General features: G+C 42.4%; 1 protein-coding gene across 1 annotated transcript; it reads left to right on the top strand.

The window, feature by feature from the left end:
- The first annotated feature begins 208 nt into the window (after positions 1 to 208).
- On the top strand, positions 209 to 13,705 carry rap2c (RAP2C, member of RAS oncogene family). Its single transcript, XM_061930070.2, has 3 exons — positions 209 to 1,165; positions 5,290 to 5,575; positions 12,564 to 13,705. The coding sequence occupies exons 1-2, from the start codon at positions 893 to 895 to the stop codon at positions 5,566 to 5,568; spliced, it is 552 nt and encodes a 183-aa protein (XP_061786054.1). The 5' UTR covers positions 209 to 892; the 3' UTR covers positions 5,569 to 5,575; positions 12,564 to 13,705.
- Positions 13,706 to 20,992: the final 7,287 nt, after the last annotated feature.

Here is a 20,992-nt window from a genome sequence, read left to right as displayed (position 1 = left end):
GACACAGTATGAATATATATCGCCAACAAGTTCAAATCCCCCAATTGTTTTATGTGTAACAGTTTTAAAAATGCACTTATTTTAAGTGGACACGGTATGAATATATATTATTTTAAATTAGGTTATAGAAAAACCTAAAGTGTGAGTTTTTGTTTTGTCATTAAACTTGCGAGGTAAAATATAACAACACTGTGCTTTTATTGTGGAAAAACATCCAACCGGAAGCTGGCCGTTGGCTCCCAAGAAATCGGTTAGGACGCCAAATGGGTGTTTTTTTACGCCATAAATTCTTCTCCGTGTCTTGTAACATTTCTTTACCGACGCCGCTTTGTTCGTCGGTTGTTTTCAGATGAACTATTCAGCGGTATATTTACTGGCTGCGCGTCAATAGCACACACGGGGCTCCCCACGGTGGTACCCCTGGCCGGAAACAGAAGCAGGCCCGGCCGGAAGTAGAAGTAGGCCCGGCCGGACACAAGGAAGACAGGCAAGGCTGCGGTCGGCGACACCGGCGTGTGTTTATACGGGAATTAGTGTACTGCATGTCGGCTAAATCTACTGCGTTACACCGCGTGTGTAACAAGAAGACATATTTTCCTAACTGTGTCCCGCTGTTTAATTAAGTCGGACCTTTAAAGTTTTAGCATGGCACTTAGCAACAGACGAGCTAGCTAACAGCGGATATCAACTTTTTTCTAGCCGAGTTTTAACCTCATTTTGGCGGTGTGGCTTAAACAAATATGAGCGCCAGGGCCCATATTGTGAACGAATATATTTCCTTTTAAGTCGCCTCATTTGCTGTCACTTAAAAAAAAAAAAAGCGGTTAAATGTTTGGGGAGCGACTCTAGCGCGCTAGCAGTGTAGCGAAGCCCTTAGCTGCTAAAGTTAGCAATGAAAGAATACAAAGTGGTCGTGTTGGGCAGCGGCGGCGTGGGCAAGTCCGCGCTCACCGTGCAGTTTGTCACCGGCACCTTCATCGAGAAGTATGACCCCACCATCGAGGACTTCTACCGGAAGGAGATCGAGGTGGACTCGTCGCCCTCCGTGCTGGAGATCCTGGACACGGCGGGCACGGAGCAGTTCGCCTCCATGAGAGACCTGTACATCAAGAACGGCCAGGGCTTCATCCTGGTCTACAGCCTGGTCAACCAGCAGTCTTTCCAGGTAAACAACACCTTGTCTGGGCTTCTTTTCAAAGTGGGAGCCTCGCTTCTCAAAGACATCACAGCCCGGGCCTGCCATGATCCTGAAAAACTGTTTGTGTGAAGTTTATGCCCACCAAAAACAATCTATTCACTCACTGGGTCAACTAAAAGTCCATTTATTAAAAGCAGCAGATTATTTTACTCAAGCTGCTGCTCCGCCCATGAAGTCTTAGGCCCCGTTTACACTAAGCCAGATAAGGTTATCCAGTGTAAATCCCACCTAACCTTATCCGAGTCCACACACAACAATGCCACCGTTTATCATAGTCACCTCTAGTGTTGCTTTGTGTGCAGCTTCTTAAATGTAACTTACCTGAACTATATCCAGTGTTGTGGTATTTCAATGAACTGGAATCCAGTGTGCTGTGGGGCCCTATTGTCGTGAATCACACCTGAGACCAATGTTCCCTCTAAGGTGCGCGCCTGAGCAATTGCGCACTGCTCAAGCGTCCTCTGCGCACGGCAAATCTATGCCACGCACAAAATCAAATAAAAAAATAAGCGACACGACAGAGAAAACCGTTTTCGTCATCATTGTTCAAATATTGTAACGTCTGTCGAGACGCTTTTAGGACATGAATTCCATCGATCGCTTTACTGAGCAAAACTCTTTATTGTCGGCCATAAACATATCACCAAAACATTAGTAAAAAAAATTATATCTAGCAAAACTGGTCATTCTCTGCAGTACAAACCAGACCAAAAGCAACTTTGTTATATCAACAGCAGCCGCTCGCTCTTTCTCACTTGCGCCAACACATGCACATATGGCACTTAGCCAGTGATGCGTTTACAGCAACACAAAAAGTCGGACAACTCCAACACCACATATAAAGTGTCATTCCAGGTCATTACACTATGATTTACCAATCAATTGTGTGCTTATTCTTGTGTCATTTATTAGGGATCTTAATTTATAAATATTAATCATGAAATGCTGTTAGTATATTAAATAAAAACTAATAAAAATATATTTTTTACAAACAGGAAGTTGCAGGAATGTACACATGATCCCCTGCTTACATCTCATTGTGCAACATGTGAATGTTTTAATGGGAACTAAATGCAATGTCTGAAGGGGGTACAAATTATTTCCAAAGCAGGACCTCCACCCAGACAAACAATACAAGTACACAGTTCATGAAAAACAATATTTTTTGTTATTGTATAAGTGGGCCTAAACACTTATATTAGAAAATAATCTCATGGAAATGACTGCTGTCATTTGATTATAATAATAAGAGAATGTTGTCTGTCTATCTGTGTTGGCCCTGCGATGAGGTGGGGACTTGTCCAGGGTGTACCCCGCCTTCCGCCCGAATGCAGCTGAGATAGGCTCCAGCACCCCCCGCGACCCCGAAAGGGACAAGTTTCGGCAACTCGCCGACTTAAGAAGGTTGAAAACGGTGTAGTGAACAAAGTAGGAAACGTGTGACCACTTTTTCAGTCATTGATAACTTTTCCAATAATGCTAATATACCATGTCCGTTACACTCTTATCAACCTTCCATCGCCGTAACTCGCATTTTGTATGTCACATTCTTTGTGGCTCAAAGTTGCGTTGTGGCTGTATATTATTGTGTTGTGGCTGTATATTATTGTGTTGTGTCATGTGAATGTGTTGTGGCTGTTGCAATCGTGCTGTAGCTGAAAGTTGTTGCATTGTAATTGATGATGTAGTCTTGTGGCGTATGCATTTGTGCTGACCTTTCTCGGCCACCGTAGCTATCCGCCATTTTTGTTTTGACGACTGATGGCGGGCAGACAGACTTGAATAACGTTCAACGCCCTTGTTATTGAAAGTGCTAAACATATTGTAATGTTTGCCGTTTTTATCCTTTTTTTCCTTTTTCCAGTATCGATAAAATAGATTGCCTTTTAAAACGATATTGGATCGATACTAGGGTTGTACGGTATACCGGTATTAGTATAGTACCGTGATGCTAATGAATCATATTCGGTACTATACCACCCTCTAAAAAAAGTACCGGTCCCCCACACCCCCGTCGTCACGCCGTGAGGTTACTGGTTTTACGAGCAGAGGAGCATGTTTGGCAGCGCACACACACAGAGTACTTACAAGCAGACACACTGTGTAGACAGAAAAGGGAGAATGGATGCATTTTGGTGTAAAAAGTCAAGACAAAGGTGAAGTTATAACACTGAAACACCCTCAGGAAGATGTGCTTTAAGACATGGCTAGCTAAAGTCCATCCACAGTCGGCAGTGTTTTAGCTACTTCTAAATCACTAATCCTCGTCTCCATGGCGACAAATAAAGTAAGTTTCTTACCAGGGACGGCGTGGCGCAGTGGAAGAGTGGCCGTGCGCGACACGAGGGTCCCTGGTTCAACCCCCACCTAGTACCAACCTCGTCATGTCCGTTGTGTCCTGAGCAAGACACTTCACCCTTGCTCCTGATGGGTGCTGGTTAGTGCCTTGCATGGCAGCTCCCTCCATCAGTGTGTGAATGTGTGTGTGAATGGGTAAATGTGGAAGTAGTGTCAAAGCGCTTTGAGTACCTTGAAGGTAGAAAAGCACTATACAAGTACAACCCATTTATTTATTTATTTATTTATTTACAAGTAACATTATCACTGGAGAACGAGGAATAGCTAAACATGCTTCACTACACACCGTAGCTCACTGGCGTCACCGCTAATAGCACATTTCCTGAATGTAAACAAACGCCATTGGTGGATCTACACCTAACATCCACTGTAATGATACCAAGTACAAAAGCGTATCTAGTCGATACTATGATACAAAATTTTCTTTCATTTTTTAAAAATGGAAATACGTCCCTGGACACATGAGGACTTTGAATATGACCAATGTATGATCCTGTAACTACTTGGTATCGGATCGATACCTAAATGTGTGGTATCATCCAAAACTAATGTAAAGTATCAAAGAAGAGAAGAATAAGTGATTATTACATTTTAACATAAGTGTAGATAGAACATGTTAAAACAGAAATTAAGCAGATAATAACAGTAAATGAACAAGTAAATTAATAATAATTTTTTTTACAATTTGTCCCTCATAATGACAAAATAATAGGTAGATAAATCACACAATATCAATCAATCAATCAATCAATGTTTATTTATATAGCCCTAAATCACAAGTGTCTCAAAGGGCTGCACAAGCCGCAACGACATCCTCGGTACAGAGCCCACATAAGGGCAAGGAAAAACTCACCCCAGTGGGACGTCGATGTGAATGACTATGAGAAACCTTGGAGAGGACCGCATATGTGTGTAACCCCCCCCCTCTAGGGGAGACCGAATGGAATGGATGTCGAGTGGGTCTGACATAATATTGTGAGAGTCCAGTCCATAGTGGATCCAACATAATAGTAAGAGTCCAGTCCATAGTGGGGCCAGCAGGACACCATCCCGAGCGGAGACAGGTCAGCAGCGCAGAGATGTTCCCAGCCGATGCACAGGCGAGCGGTCCACCCCGGGTCCCGGGGTGGACCCAATATGTTACTGCATACGTCAGCAGACTAATTAGGAGTCTTTGTTTGTTTACTTACTACTAAAAGACAAGTTGTCTAGTATGTTCACTATTTTATTTAAGGACTAAATTACAATAATAAACATATGTTTCGTGTACCCTAAGATTTTTTGTTCAAATAAAGACAATAATGACATTTTTTGTGGAACCCTTTATTTAGAAATGTATCTAAAAGTATTGAGATACATTTTGGTACCGGTAACGGTACCAAAATATTGGTGTCGGGACAACACTAATCGATACCAATCTTCCGGAAGGCAAACTTACAAAGCACAGATCGATGTAGTTTAATCTAAAATGTCTTAGATTTCTACAGAAAATATGTCCATTCATGCAAGATATAAAAGAGTGGAGACACTATTCTCTCTCTCTCCTATAATCTGGAGCTATTTTCCCAAGCTCAGGGAGAGGGTGGCTGCGCCATACAGTTTGTTTTTTAAAAACTGACATTAACGACATGTCCATTTGTCGTTATCATTGTTCTATGGACTATTTTAATCTTTGTAAAATAACAACACACACGATATTGACTCGTACAAAATGTTTGAATGTCTTCCATTAGGATATCAGACCCATGCGAGACCAAATAGTGCGAGTGAAGCGTTTTGAGAAGGTCCCGCTGATCCTGGTGGGCAACAAAGTGGACCTGGAGTCGGAGCGCGAGGTCGCCGGCTCGGACGGTCGGGCCCTGGCTCAGGAGTGGGGCTGCCCCTTCATCGAAACGTCTGCCAAGAGCAAGACCATGGTGGACGAGCTGTTCGCCGAGATCGTGCGTCAGATGAACTATTCCACGCTGCCGGAGAAGCAGGAGCCCTGCTGCACGGCCTGCGTGGTCCAGTGAAGAAGAGGTACGGGGGTTCATTTGTTCCTTTTCACATAAAGCCAGGACCCAGCCCTTTTTGCTTTGACTATACCTCACAAGTTTAGTTTTTGTGACACTTTAGTGTGTGTGTGTGTGTATGTGTGCAATTGATTGAGGTGAAAGTGTGAAGGATGCATGTGGGCGGTGCGGCACAGTGCAAAAGCACGATGTTCTAATATGTCCTACACAGCACCATAAAGAACGCCGCAGTTAGACCAAGCAGACCATACAAAGGAAAAACGCGACATCCTGAAAAAGAAATTATGTTTCAAAACAGGAAGTGAGATTGTCATTGTCAGAGAAGTTGCCATCTGTTGCAGAAACCAACACAGCCACACTTTTATAAAGCCGGCTTGCGGTTGTTGCTGTTTTTATACAACACTGTAAGTCGCTCACATTGCACAGCAGCACAACTACAGTAGGGCACTGCCTTTAAGGGTGCACTCATACTACTACCAATCGACCAAAACTAAAAGTATGCTACACTGAATTAGGGATGTCCCGATCCAGGTTTTTGCACTTCTGATCCGATACCGATGTTGTTTTTGCTCTTCCGATCCGATACGGATACTGGCCTATCCGAGCATGTATTAAAGTTTAAAGTTTTTTATCCTACTTAGTTGTAAGATTCATGTTGAAAAGGGTTTTAGTACCGTATTTTTCGGACTATAAGTCGCAGTTTTTTTCATAGTTTGGCCGGGCTCCAGTGCGATTTATATATGTTTTTTTCCTTCTTTATTATGTATTTTCGGCAGGTGCGACTTATACTCCGAAAAATACGGTACTCTTGATAAAAACTAGCCAGCTGAATTATGTGAGTTTGAATAATACACAATGGTTGGTAACAAGAAACTGACCTGTTTATTCAAGGATGAACAAAAAATAGACAAAATTATACATGACAAACAGAAATGGCATCATTGAACAGTAAAAAAGTGAACAGTATAAAGTGCAAATAATGCTGTAAACATTATTAAGAAAAGCAAAACACACAAACATGAGTGGGATAAAATATCTATAACTCCGCATCAATACTTGCTCTTGAACAAGTGTAAACTTAAAGGGGAACATTATCACCAGACCTATGTAAGCGTCAATATATACCTTGACGTTGCAGAAAAAAAGACCATATATTTTTTTAACCGATTTCCGAACTCTAAATGGGTGAATTTTGGCGAATTAAACGCCTTTCTAAAATTCGCTCTCGGAGCGATGACATCACAACGTGGCGTCACATCGGGAAGCAATCCGCCATTTTCTCAAACACCGAGGCAAATCAGCTCTGTTATTTTCCGTTTTTTCGACTGTTTTCCGTACCTTGGAGACATCATGCCTCGTCGGTGTGTTGTCGGAGGGTGTAACAACACGAACAGGGACGGATTCAAGTTGCACCAGTGGCCCAAAGATGCGAAAGTGGCAAGAAATTGGACGTTTGTTCCGCACACTTTACCGACGAAAGCTATGCTACGACAGAGATGGCAAGAATGTGTGGATATCCTGCGACACTCAAAGCAGATGCATTTCCAACGATAAAGTCAAAAAAATCTGCCGCCAGACCCCCATTGAATCTGCCGGAGTGTGTGAGCAATTCAGGGACAAAGGACCTCGGTAGCACGACAAGAAATGGCGGCAATTTGTTCCCGCAGACGAGCGAGCTAAACCCCCTATCCACCCTAGCTTCCCTGGCCTGCTGACATCAACTCCAAAACTGGACAGATCAGCTTTCAGGAAAAGAGCGCGGATTAGGGTATGTCTACAGAATATATTCATTGATGAAAATTGGGCTGTAAATCATCATTTACTCGTGTATAAAAATGTGTTTTATTTAGTTTTGCACATACACAAGTACTAAGTGATGACAGTAAAACGAGCCAATAACTACCGTATTTTTCGGAGTATAAGTCGCACCGGAGTATAAGTTGCACCTGCCGAAAATGCATAATAAAGAAGGAAAAAAACATATATAATTTGCCCTGGAGCCCGGCCAAACTATGAAAAAAACTGCGACTTATAGTCCGAAAAATACGGTAACTACCCACATAATTGGAGTAATAATAATGATAATAGTAATGTACATAAAGACAATGTGTGATAGACTACGTTTACACTGCAGGCCAATGTGTCCCAAATGGGATTACACTGCAAGTAAATTGTGATCTTTATCAGACTACGGTATAAACGTGCAAAGGCCCCAATATGGCCTCGACATCACTTACATGCGCAGTTCGATGAAGAATTTGTGGGGGATTTTTTTCGTAAAAATAAATCAAAGTAATGTAACGTATGAATGGATATATATATATATATATATATATATATATATATATATATATATATATATATATATATATTAGGGCTGCAACTAACGATTAATTTGATAATCGATTAATCTGTCGATTATTACTTCGATTAATCGATTAGTAATCGGATACAAGAGACAAACTACATTTCTATCCTTTCCGGTATTTTATTGGAAAAAAACCAGCATACTGGCACCATACTTATTTTGATTATTGTTTCTCATCTGTTTGTACATGTTGCAGTTTATAAATAAAGGTTTATAATTTTTAAAAAATGCCTCTGCGCATGCGCATAGCATAGATGCAACGAACGATGGCTAAATTCATCGCCAACTATTTTCATAATCGATTTTAATCGATTAGTTGTTGCAGCCCTAATATATATATATATATATATATATATATATATATATATATATATATATATATATATATATATATATATATATATATATAATTTAATTGCTGTTAAGTAGGCTTGCAACTAACGATTATTTTGATAGTCGATTAGTCAACGATTATCCTAACAATTAGTCGACTAATCGGATAATAAAGCGTACACGTTTTCAATGGCTCTAATTTTTCCATTGGCTATTTAGTTATTACATAGTTATTTTAGGAATGTGCTTACAAACAATAAAGGTGACTAGTTCGTAAATATTTATTTATACTGTAACTGTGCTGCTCATTCAGCTGTTACAAAAGTGAAAATCCATCCATCCATTTTCTACCGCTTATCCCGTTCGGGGTGGCGGGGGGTGCTGGAGCCTATCTCAGCTGCATTCGGGCGGTAGGCGGGGTACACCCTGGAGTGTCCTCATCAACTCACTAATAAAATGTTGTCCATTAAAAAGAAAGGAATGGCAAAGTGCTAAAAAAAACAATTAACCTTGTTTATGTATTTAAAAAAAAAAAACAGTTAAAATAGCAGGGTAACTTCCTCAAAATAAAAAGTACTTTGTGATGTTTAAACATCTGCACACTGGTATATTGACTATTGATTAACCATTGGCAGTTTTAGCACTCTAATAGACTCAATGTGTAGAATTATATATTTGATTAATTCTTAATATGTTGGCTATTTAATAGATTGTACAGTATATTTGAAATTGACACTGCTTTAAAACGTGCTTGAATTGATGTAGACAAAGTTTAGTTGGCTGACTTTGGCTAAAATGATAGCTAAATCTATTTTTCACTCAACTTCGACTCTTGTTAGCGAGCTATCAAGGTAGCAGCTAACGCTCTTACCAAGGCTGAGACCGCATCCTCCCTCTAGATGTCCGACGTCATGTCTCCGCTTTAAACGCTGGTGTATCCCAGATGTACTGCCATTAAAAACAAGGTCTGCTTTGCAAAATGAGCAAGGTATTCATCTTTTTAACAAGAATAAGAAAAAATGTACTCAAACTTTACACGTTATACAAATAAACGTAACCGACACACTCCCCTGAACAACCAGCAGAGGGCACAGCAGCCAGAGCGGTCTTGGTCACAGGGCATTATATGCAAAATGCCCGGAGTTCTCTGCACAAAAACAATCCACATCTTTACAGAGAGAACGCACAACAGGCCTGAGCTAGCGAACGTTAGCGTTGTATTAGCTAATTCTAATTTATCCAGTTAATCTGAAAGACCGTGCTAGCTGCTTATTTTATCGTATCAATGCTGTTTAATGACCTTGTCCCGATGTAGATACTGATCTCTTATAGGTGCAAAGTGTGTCAAATCATCATCATATATCAATGATAAATGATAAATGGGTTGTACTTGTATAGCGCTTTTCTACCTTCAAGGTACTCAAAGCGCTTTGACACTACCTCCACATTTACCCATTCACACACACATTCACACACTGATGGAGGGAGCTGCCATGCAAGGCGCTAACCAGCACCCATCAGGAGCAAGGGTGAAGTGTCTTGCTCAGGACACAACGGACATGACGAGGTTGGTACTACGTGGGGATTGAACCAGGGACCCTCGGGTCGCGCACGGCCATTCTTCCACTGCGCCACACCGTCCCTACAATCATCATATGACCCTCCCTTGTGTGCCTCTGATTGGCTCGCCAGTGTCTGACCATGTCTGTGACCCAGACCGCGCTGGCTGCAGTGCCCTCTGCTGGTTGTTCAGGGGAGTGTGTAACTCCACATTTATTTGTGCATCTGGTTTGTGGGAGGAATGTCTCATCGACACAAAAGCAAAAAAGCGATGCGCATATGCAAATATAATACAAATATAAATACAAAATCAAGCATATTTACATTCAAATCTCAAAAATATATTTACAAATACAGGTTTATTTATACAACTTCTTGATTTGTTTGCATGTCACATTTTTATATTTATAAATTTTATTTGTATATATTTTCAAATCTCAAAAATATATTTACAAATATGCGTTTATTTATACAAATTATTTACTTGTATACCACATTTGTATTTGTATATTTATTAATATGTGCATATCTATTAATATATTGATATATATAATATATATAAGTTTATGTGAGACAATTCTACCTCCATATATTTTTGGTATATTAGATGGAATCTTTACCTGACATTTTTTCGACTGACTGTAGTCTTCTTCAGAAGGGTCAGGTGACCACTAGTGGTCACCTGACCACTAGTAGACGACAGTCGAAACATGTCAGGTAAAGATTCCATCTAATATACTGAAAATATGGTCTGATTACAATTAATTATTATTTTTAAGTATTAAAAAAAAAAAAAAAGAGTGCGCATTATAATGTTGAGTGCCTTATGGTCTAAAAAAATAAGGTACATACAAGGACGCATCATTTATTATTTCACAACTGGTGGCCAAACCGTTGTATTAGAAGCTGTCAAGTTATCATTAACTTTGCAATGGAGATGTTTAATTTGGCGGTCTCGCCAATAACAGCCATCTTAAAATACTTAACAGGTAGCTCCGTCTTTTTTTTTTTTTTTTTACATTTAAAATAAGCACCGGGCAGCACGGTGGAACAGTGGTTAGTGCATGTGCCTCACAATACAAAGGTCCTGAGTAGTCCTGAGTTCAATCCCGGGCTCGGAATCTTTCTGTGTGGAGTTTGCATGTTCTCCCCGTGACTCCGTGGGCTTCCTCCCACCTCCAAAGACATCCACCTGGGGATAGGCCCCTCCCACCTCCAAAGACATGCACCTGGGGATAGGCTCCTCCCACCTCCAAAGACATGCACCTGGGGATAGGCTCCTCCCACCTCCAAAGACATGCACCTGGGGATAGGTTGATTGGCAACACTAAATTGGCCCTAGTGTGTGAATGTTGTCTGTCTATCTGTGTTGGCGACCTGTCCAGGGTGTACCCCGCCTTCCGCCCGAATGCAGCTGAGATAGGCTCCAGCACCCCCCCGCGACCCCGAAAAGGGACAAGTGGTAGAAATGGATGGATGGATAGATGGGTTTAAAATAAGTGACAGAAGAATGTTAATTTGTAGCTTATGCTCTTTGTGTATTTTACTGGTTGTCAATATATACCTTGATGTTGCAGAAAAAAGACCATATATTTTTTTAACCGATTTCCGAACTCTAAATGGGTGAATTTTGGCGAATTAAACTCCTTTCTATTATTCGCTCTCGGAGCGATGACGTCACAACGTGACGTCACATCGGGAAGCAATCCGCCATTTTCTCAAACACCAAGTCAAATCAGCTCTGTTATTTTCCGTTTTTTCGACTGTTTTCCGTACCTTGGAGACATCATGCCTCGTCGGTGTGTTGTCGGAGGGTGTAACAACACGAACAGGGACGGATTCAAGTTGCACCAGTGGCCCAAATATGCGAAAGTGGCAAGAAATTGGACGTTTGTTCCGCACACTTTACCGACGAAAACTATGCTACGACAGAGATGGCAAGAATGTGTGGATATCCTGCGACACTCAAAGCAGATGCATTTTCAACTGGACTGGACAGATCAGCTTTCAGGAAAAGAGAGCGGATGAGGGTATGTCTACAGAATATATTAATTGATGAAAAGGGCTGTTTGCACTCTCAAAGTACATGTTGTTGCCAAATGTATTTCATATGCTGTAAACCTAGTTCATAGTTGTTAGTTTCCTTTAATGCCAAACAAACACATACCAATCGTTGGTTAGAAGGCGATCGCCGAATTCGTCCTCGCTTTCTCCCGTGTCGCTGTCAGCCTGTCGTGTCGTTTTCGTCGGTTTCGCTTGCTTACGGTTCAAACCGATATGGCTCAATAGCTTCAGTTTCTTCTTCAATTTCGTTTTCGCTACCTGCCTCCACACTACAACCATCCGTTTCAATACATGCGTAATCTGTTGAATCGCTTAAGCAGCTGAAATCCAAGTCTGAATCCGAGCTAATGTCGCTATAGCTTGCTGTTCTATGCGCCATGTTTGTTTGTGTTGGCATCACTGTGTGACGTCACAGGAAAATGGACAGGTGTATATAACGATGGTTAAAATCAGGCACTTTGAAGCTTTTTTTAGGGATATTGCTTGATGGGTAAAATTTTGAAAAAAACTTCGAAAAATAAAATAAGCCACTGGGAACTGATTTTTAATGGTTCTAACCCTTCTGAAATTGTGATAATGTTCCCCTTTACTGGCCAAATATGCAAATTCACAGCACTGAAAATACATGTTTGTACTAATGTGCTGTTGTGTGTTTGTGTCCACTTTGCAGCCACCGTCGGTTTGTTTTGGATCACCACAAGCATTTTTCGATGGAGCGAGGGCCACCGGACTTTGTGACACAACCTGCCGCGCCCTGGTAACATTTCTGTCTTAACACAGAGCATCTGGCAGCCAAGATGTCAGTCCTATTTTTGATATCCTAACTGTTTTAAAGATGTTTTTGCTGCAACTTTCAAAGCATTTTTGTGGCGTGAAGTGACGGGACGACAGACTCGGGCAGCCATCTCGGAATTTTATTCTTACGTTTTCTCTCCCCGCCTTCCTTTTAGTCAGAAACGGCACTCAAGTGCAATAAACAGGTGTTGGTGAGGTTGCAGCTTCTTTTTTTAAAGCTGCTTTAATCACTCTTCTAAACTTTATTACGTGTATTACGTCACCGTTTTGGAAATTTGAAGAAGTATTTCATGGTATGGAAACATTTAATTTGAAGCATGCCTACTTTTAAGTTAACTGCTGTTGAGTTACACTGCAAGTGTACTTCTCATTCTATTTTTACAAGTTGGTCTAGACTTACAGTATGTGCTGAAAATGCAGCTTTTGCTTCAGGAAATGTCGACTGTGGAAGGAACTCTTATTTCGCTGTTAGAGGACATCTTTAAAGCTACAAATTTGCCTGCTCAGAATTAGTGACAAGAGGGATTTGACTGTTTTGAGCCTGACTCTTGGATACGTGAGTGAGGTGCACAGGGCGTGGGTCACGTCCTCCTTTTTCAATGTCCATCATTGAGGAGGGGGCATCACGGGGGACCACCAAAGAAAGTGCACAGTTTGTTGGATGACATGACACGTGTTGCTTTAAAGATGCAAAGAGTAGCAGAAGTGGTTATGCTATGGCACAGTTAAGCAGATTTAACATTGCTTTGATTTTTTTTTTATTAGTAACATATTTATTGCAAACTAATGGTGTGAGTAGCCAGTTCCAAACATTTAATTTTATACTAGTTTACTGCTTTTGTGACTTCAGAAAACATGGTATTTGTCTTGTTTTTTTTTTTTATTAAGCTGAGAATTTAACAGAGCCTTAAAATAATTTCTGGTGCATCCTGGTGTCCTGTTTGTTTTTTTTCCCCTCATCAAAAGCTATCACAGTAAATAAAACACGACTTTCTACTTTCATCTAAAACACTTTAATCTGACGTACAGCTCTCTCTTTACTCTTTCTGCAAACAGGCACTTAAAATTGTGAGCTAAAAGCAGTTCAACCTTCTTGTTTGATATGTAATGAAATGTAAACCTTCAATATTCTCAGTCGCCTATTTTGCATAGACAATGTGGACCAGTGTTTTTCAACCTTTTTCGAGCCAAGGCACATTTTTTTCCCATTGGAAAAATCCAGAGGCACACCACTAGCGGAAAACATAAAAAAATGAAACTCAGCAGCCGATATTGACAGTAAAAAGTCGTTCTCGCAATTGTTGGATATGAATTCAAACCATAACCAAGCATGGATCACTATAGCTCTTGTCTCAAAGTAAAATTACTTTTTTTGTGTTTTTTCCTGTTAGTGTTTCCTATTTTGTTGTTGATTGTCATGTCATGTACGGATGTACTTTGTGGATGCCGTCTGCTGCTCCACACGCTGTAAGTCTTTGCTGTCGTCCAGCATTCTGTTTTTGTTTACTTTGCAGCCAGTTCAGTTTTAGTTTCGTTCTGCAGAGACATCCCTAAGCTTCCATGCCTTTTCTTAGCGGCACTCACCTTTTGTTTACTTTTGGTTTAAGCATTAGATACCTTTTTACCTGCACCCTGCCTCCCGCTGTCGTCCGCATGTTGTGATCACGACAAACAATGTAACTGACATCTACAAAGCAATTAGCTACCTGCTGCCACCTACTGATATGGAAGAGTATTACGCGGTTACTCTGCCGAGCTCTAGACAGCACCGACACTCAACAACGGAACATTATTTGCGAATTATAATCAGTGGTGTGCAAGAAATATTTTTAGCCCAATTAGGTGAAATGACATCCATCTCCCACGGCACACCAGACTGTATCTCACGGTACACTAGTGTGCCGCGGCACAGTGGTTGAAAAACACTGATGTAGACAAATCAACTGGACGGGGAATATGGTGCTTCCTTAGATGTAGAGCAATAATGGATGTTAAAAGAAACTATAACTCTAAAATACATTCATTCATGAAAAATGCAGCTGCTTTTGTTGAGCTCCTACAAGTATCCAGCGTAACTGTAAAAAAAATACATATACAAGTCTTGGAGCCGGGGTCGGCAACGCGTGGCTCTGGAGCCACATGTGGCTCTTTAGCGCCGCCCTAGTGGCTCCCTGGAGCTTTTTCAAAAATGGAAAAAGATGGGAAAAATATATTTTTTGTTTTAACATTGTTTCTGTAGGACAAACATGACACAAACCTTCCTAATTGTTAGAAATCACAATGTTTACATTAATCATGCTTCACTGATGAGAGTATTTTGCGCGCGCCATTTTGTCCTACTAATTTCGGAAGTCCTTGAAAGCGCCGTGGTTTGTTTGCATGTACAACTTTCCTTGATGCTGCCACAGAAAGACGTGTTTCTTGCCACTCCTCCTTTGTCTCCATTTGTCCACCAAACTTTTTATGCTGTGCGTGAATGCACAAAGGTGAGCTTTGTTGATGTTATTCACTTGTTGGAGTGCTAATTAGACATATTTGGTCACTGCATGACTGCAAGCTAATCGATGCTAACATGCTATTTATGCTAGCTGTATGTATCATCATGCCTCGTATTTAAGTTATATTTGAGCTCATTCTAGTTGCAGTTTCCGTTTCCTTCAACCTCTTTACCTTTGGCCATTCTAAGACAGTACTTTTCAGGAGTTATCTCACCTTCTGGTAAGCCTCCGTTTTAGTAACGTTTTCCAATGTTGTAAAAATGTGTCGAGTAAATATTACATTTCAACATTTCAGTCAACGAAGATTTGCGTCAGCCTGCGACACACAGTCATTTTGATAGTAGGCTACTATAGTTAATATAGACACTTACATCATGGCTTGCCTTCATTATAACACTTTTAAGACTTTTAAAGTAATTTTGATAGTAAGCTAATATAGACACATCTTGTGTTGCCTTCATTATAACACTTATATATGACTTTTAAAGTCATTTTGATAGTAGGCTAATATAGCTAATATAGACACTTATGTCATGTGTTGCCTTCATTATAACACTTATATAAGACTTTTAAAGTCATTTTGATAGTAGGCTAATATAGACACTTACATCATGTGTTGCCTTCATTATAACACTTATATAAGACTTTTAAAGTCATTTTGATAGTAGGCTAATTTAGACACATCATGTGTTGTCTTCATGATAACACTTGTATACAACTTTTAAAGTCATTTTGACATTAGGCTAATATAGACACTTACACCATGTGTTGCCTTCATTATAACACGTATATAAGACTTTTAAAGTCATTTTGATAGTAGGCTAATTTAGACACGTGTTGTCTTCATTATAACACTTACATAATATGTTTTAAGTCATTTTGATAGTAGGCTAATATAGACACTTACACCATGTGTTGCCTTCATTATAACACTTATATAAGACTTTTAAAGTCATGTTGATAGTAGGCTAATATATCTAATATAGACACTTACACCACGTGTTGCCTTCATTATAACCCTTATATAAGACTTTTAAAGTCATTTTGATAGGCTAATATAGACACATCTTGTGTTGCCTTCATTATAACACTTATATAAGACTTTTAAAGTCATTTTGATAGTAGGCTAATATAGCTAATATAGACACTTATGTCATGTGTTGCCTTCATTATAACACTTATATAAGACTTTTAAAGTCATTTTGATAGTAGGCTAATATAGCTAATATAGACACTTATGTCATGTGTTGCCTTCATTATAACACTTATATAAGACTTTTAAAGTCATTTTGATAGTAGGCTAATATAGCTAATATAGACACTTATGTCATGTGTTGCCTTCATCATAACACTTATATAAGACCTTTAAAGTCATTTTGATAGTAGGCTAATATAGACACATTTTGTGTTGCCTTCATTATAACACTTATATAAGACTTTTAAAGTCATTTTGATAGTAGGCTAATTTAGACACATGTGTTGTCTTCATTATAACACTTATATAAGACTTTTAAAGTCATTTTGATAGTAGGCTAATATAGACACTTACACCATGTGTTGCCTTCATTATAACACTTATATAAGACTTTTAAAGTCATTTTGATAGTAGGCTAATATAGACACATTTTGTGTTGCCTTCATTATAACACTTAAGACTTTTAAAGTCATTTTGATAGTAGGCTAATTTAGACACATCATGTGTTGTCTTCATTATAACACTTATATAAGACTTTTAAAGTCATTTTGATAGTAGGCTAATATAGACACTTACACCATGTGTTGCCTTCATTATAACACTTATACAAGACTTTTAAAGTCATTTTGATAGTAGGCTAATATATCTAATATAGACACTTACACCACGTGTTGCCTTCATTATAACCCTTATATAAGACTTTTAAAGTCATTTTGATAGGCTAATATAGACACATCTTGTGTTGCCTTCATTATAACACTTATACAAGACTTTTAAAGTCATTTTGATAGTAGGCTAATATAGCTAATATAGACACTTATGTCATGTGTTGCCTTCATTATAACACTTATATAAGACTTTTAAAGTCATTTTGATAGTAGGCTAATATAGCTAATATAGACACTTATGTCATGTGTTGCCTTCATTATCCATCCATCCATCTTCTTACGCTTATCCGAGGTCGGGTCGCGGGGGCAGCAGCCTAAGCAGGGAAGCCCAGACTTCCCTCTCCCCAGCCACTTCATCCAGCTCCTCCCGGGGGACCCCGAGGCGTTCCCAGGCCAGCCGGGAGACATAGTCTTCCCAACGTGTCCTGGGTCTTCCCCGCGGCCTCCTACCGGTCGGACGTGCCCTAAACACCTCCCTAGGGAGGCGTTCGGGTGGCATCCTGACCAGATGCCCGAACCACCTCATCTGGCTCCTCTCGATGTGGAGGAGCAGCGGCTTTACTTTGAGCTCCTCCCGGATGGCAGAGCTTCTCACCCTATCTCTAAGGGAGAGCCCCGCTACCCGGCGGAGGAAACTCATTTCGGCCGCTTGTACCCGTGATCTTGTCCTTTCGGTCATAACCCAAAGCTCATGACCATAGGTGAGGATGGGAACGTAGATCGACCGGTAAATTGAGAGCTTTGCCTTCCGGCTCAGCTCCTTCTTCACCACAACGGACCGATACAGCGTCCGCATTACTGAAGACGCCGCACCGATCCGCCTGTCGATCTCACGATCCACTCTTCCCTCACTCGTGAACAAGACTCCGAGGTACTTGAACTCCACCCTTTTCCGGGTGAGAACCATGGACTCGGACTTGGAGGTGCTGATTCTCATCCCAGTCGCTTCACACTCAGCTGCGAACCGATCCAGTGAGAGCTGAAGATCCTGGCCAGATGAAGCCATCAGGACCACATCATCTGCAAAAAGCAGAGACCTAATCCTGCAGCCACCAAACCAGATCCCCTCAACGCCTTGACTGCGCCTAGAAATTCTGTCCATAAAAGTTATGAACAGAATCGGTGACAAAGGGCAGCCTTGGCGGAGTCCAACCCTCACTGGAAACGTGTCCGACTTACTACCGGCAATGCGGACCAAGCTCTGGCACTGATCATACAGGGAGCGGACTGCCACAATCAGACAGTCCGATACCCCATACTCTCTGAGCACTCCCCACAGGACTTCCCGAGGGACACGGTCGAATGCCTTCTCCAAGTCCACAAAACACATGTAGACTGGTTGGGCAAACTCCCATGCACCCTCAAGGACCCTGCCGAGAGTATAGAGCTGGTCCACAGTTCCACGACCAGGACGAAAACCACACTGTTCCTCCTGAATCCGAGGTTCGACTATCCGGCGTAGCCTCCTCTCCAGTACACCTGAATAGACCTTACCGGGAAGGCTGAGGAGTGTGATCCCACGATAGTTAGAACACACCCTCCGGTTCCCCTTCTTAAAGAGAGGAACCACCACCCCGGTCTGCCAATCCAGTGGTACCTCCCCCGATGTCCACGCGATGCTGCAGAGTCTTGTCAACCAAGACAGCCCCACAGCATCCAGAGCCTTAAGGAACTCCGGGCGGATCTCATCTATCCCCGGAGCCTTGCCACCGAGGAGCTTTTTAACTACCTCAGCAACCTCAGCCCCAGAAATAGGAGAGCCCACCACAGACTCCCCAGGCACTGCTTCCTCATAGGAAGACGTGTTGGTGGGATTGAGGAGGTCCTCGAAGTATTCCCTCCACCGATCCACAACATCCGCAGTCGAGGTCAGCAGAACACCATCCTCGCCATACACGGTGTTGATAGTGCACTGCTTCCCCTTCCTGAGGCGGCGGATGGTGGTCCAGAATTGCTTCGAAGCCGTCCGGAAGTCGTTTTCCATGGCCTCACCGAACTCCTCCCTTGTCCGAGTTTTTGCCTCTGCGACCGCTGAAGCCGCACGCCGCTTGGCCTGTCGGTACCTGTCCGCTGCCTCGGGAGTCCTATGAGCCAAAAGAACCCAATAGGACTCCTTCTTCAGCTTGACGGCGTCCCTCACCGCCGGTGTCCACCAACGGGTTCTAGGATTACCGCCACGACAAGCACCAACTACCTTGCGGCCACAGCTCCAATCAGCCGCCTCGACAATAGAGGCGCGGAACATTGTCCATTCGGACTCAATGTCCAGCACCTCCCTCGTGACATGTTCAAAGTTCTTCCGGAGGTGGGAATTGAAACTCTCTCTGACAGGAGACTCTGCCAGACGTTCCCAGCAAACCCTCACAATGCGTTTGGGCCTGCCAGGTCTGTCCGGCATCCTGCCCCACCATCGTAGCCAACTCACCACCAGTTGGTGATCGGTAGAAAGCTCCGCCCCTCTCTTCACCCAAGTGTCCAAAACATGAGGCCGCAAATCCGATGACACTACTACAAAGTCGATCATGGAACTGCGGCCTAGGGTGTCCTGGTGCCAAGTGCACATATGGACACCCTTATGTTTGAACATGGTGTTCGTTATGGACAATCTGTGACGGGCACAAAAGTCCAATAACAAAACACCGCTCGGGTTCAGATCCGGGCAGCCATTCTTCCCAATCACGCCTCTCCAGGTTTCACTGTCGTTGCCAACATGAGCATTGAAGTCCCCCAGTAGCACGAGGGAATCACCCAGGGGAGCACTCTCAAGTACTCCCTCGAGTGAATCCAAAAAGGGTGGGTACTCTGAGCTGCGGTTTGGCGCGTAAGCGCAAACCACAGTCAGGACCCGTCCCCCCACCCGAAGGCGAAGGGAAGCTACCCTCTCGTCCACCGGGTTGAACTCCAATGTACAGGCTCTGAGCCGGGGGGAAACAAGAATTGCCACCCCAGCCCGTTGCCTCTCACTGCCGGCAACGCCAGAGTGGAAGAGAGTCCAACCCCTCTCGAGAGAACTGGTTCCAGAGCCCTTGCTGTGCGTCGAAGTGAGTCCGACTATATCTAGTCGGAACTTCTCCACCTCGCGCACTAGCTCAGGCTCCTTCCCCCCCAGCGAGGTGACGTTCCACGTCCCAAGAGCTAGCTTCTGTAGCCGAGGATCGGACCGCCAAGTGCCCTGCCCTCGGCTGCCGCCCAGCTCACATGGCACCCAACCTCTATGACCCCTGATATGGGTGGTGAGCCCATTGGAGGGGGGACCCACGTTGCCTCTTCGGGCTGTGCCCGGCCGGGCCCCATGGGGACAGGCCCGGCCACCAGGCGCTCGCCATCGTGCCCCACCTCCGGGCCTGGCTCCAGAGGGGGGCCCCGGTGACCCGCGTCCGGGCAAGGGAAATCTGGGTTCCTTAGTCGTTTTCTTCATAGAGGTCTTCGAGCTGCTCTTTGTCTGATCCCTCACCTAGGACCAGTTTGTCTTGGGAGACCCTACCAGGGGGCATCAAGCCCCCGGACAACATAGCTCCTAGGATCATTGGGACACGCAAACTCCTCTACCACGTTAAGGTGGCAGCTCAGAGAGGAGTGCCTTCATTATAACACTTATATAAGACTTTTAAAGTCATTTTGATAGTAGGCTAATATAGACACTTACACCATGTGTTGCCTTCATTATAACACTTATATAAGACTTTTAAAGTCATTTTGATAGTAGGCTAATTTAGACATGTGTTGTCTTCATTATAACACTTATATAAGACTTTTAAAGTCATTTTGATAGTAGGCTAGTATAGCTAATATAGACACTTGCATCATGTGTTGCCTTCATTATAACACTTATATAAGACTTTTAGCCCTGCGATGAGGTGGCGACTTGTCCAGGGTGTACCCCGCCTTCCGCCCGATTGTAGCTGAGATAGGCTCCAGCACCCCCCGCCACCCCGAAGGCAAT

The sequence above is a fragment of the Nerophis lumbriciformis genome, linkage group LG36, assembly GCF_033978685.3.
Source record: "Nerophis lumbriciformis linkage group LG36, RoL_Nlum_v2.1, whole genome shotgun sequence".
In the NCBI taxonomy this organism is placed as follows: domain Eukaryota; kingdom Metazoa; phylum Chordata; class Actinopteri; order Syngnathiformes; family Syngnathidae; genus Nerophis; species Nerophis lumbriciformis.
The sequence above is the reverse complement of the archived record's forward strand: the minus strand, read 5'-3'. Positions and strand labels throughout refer to the sequence as shown.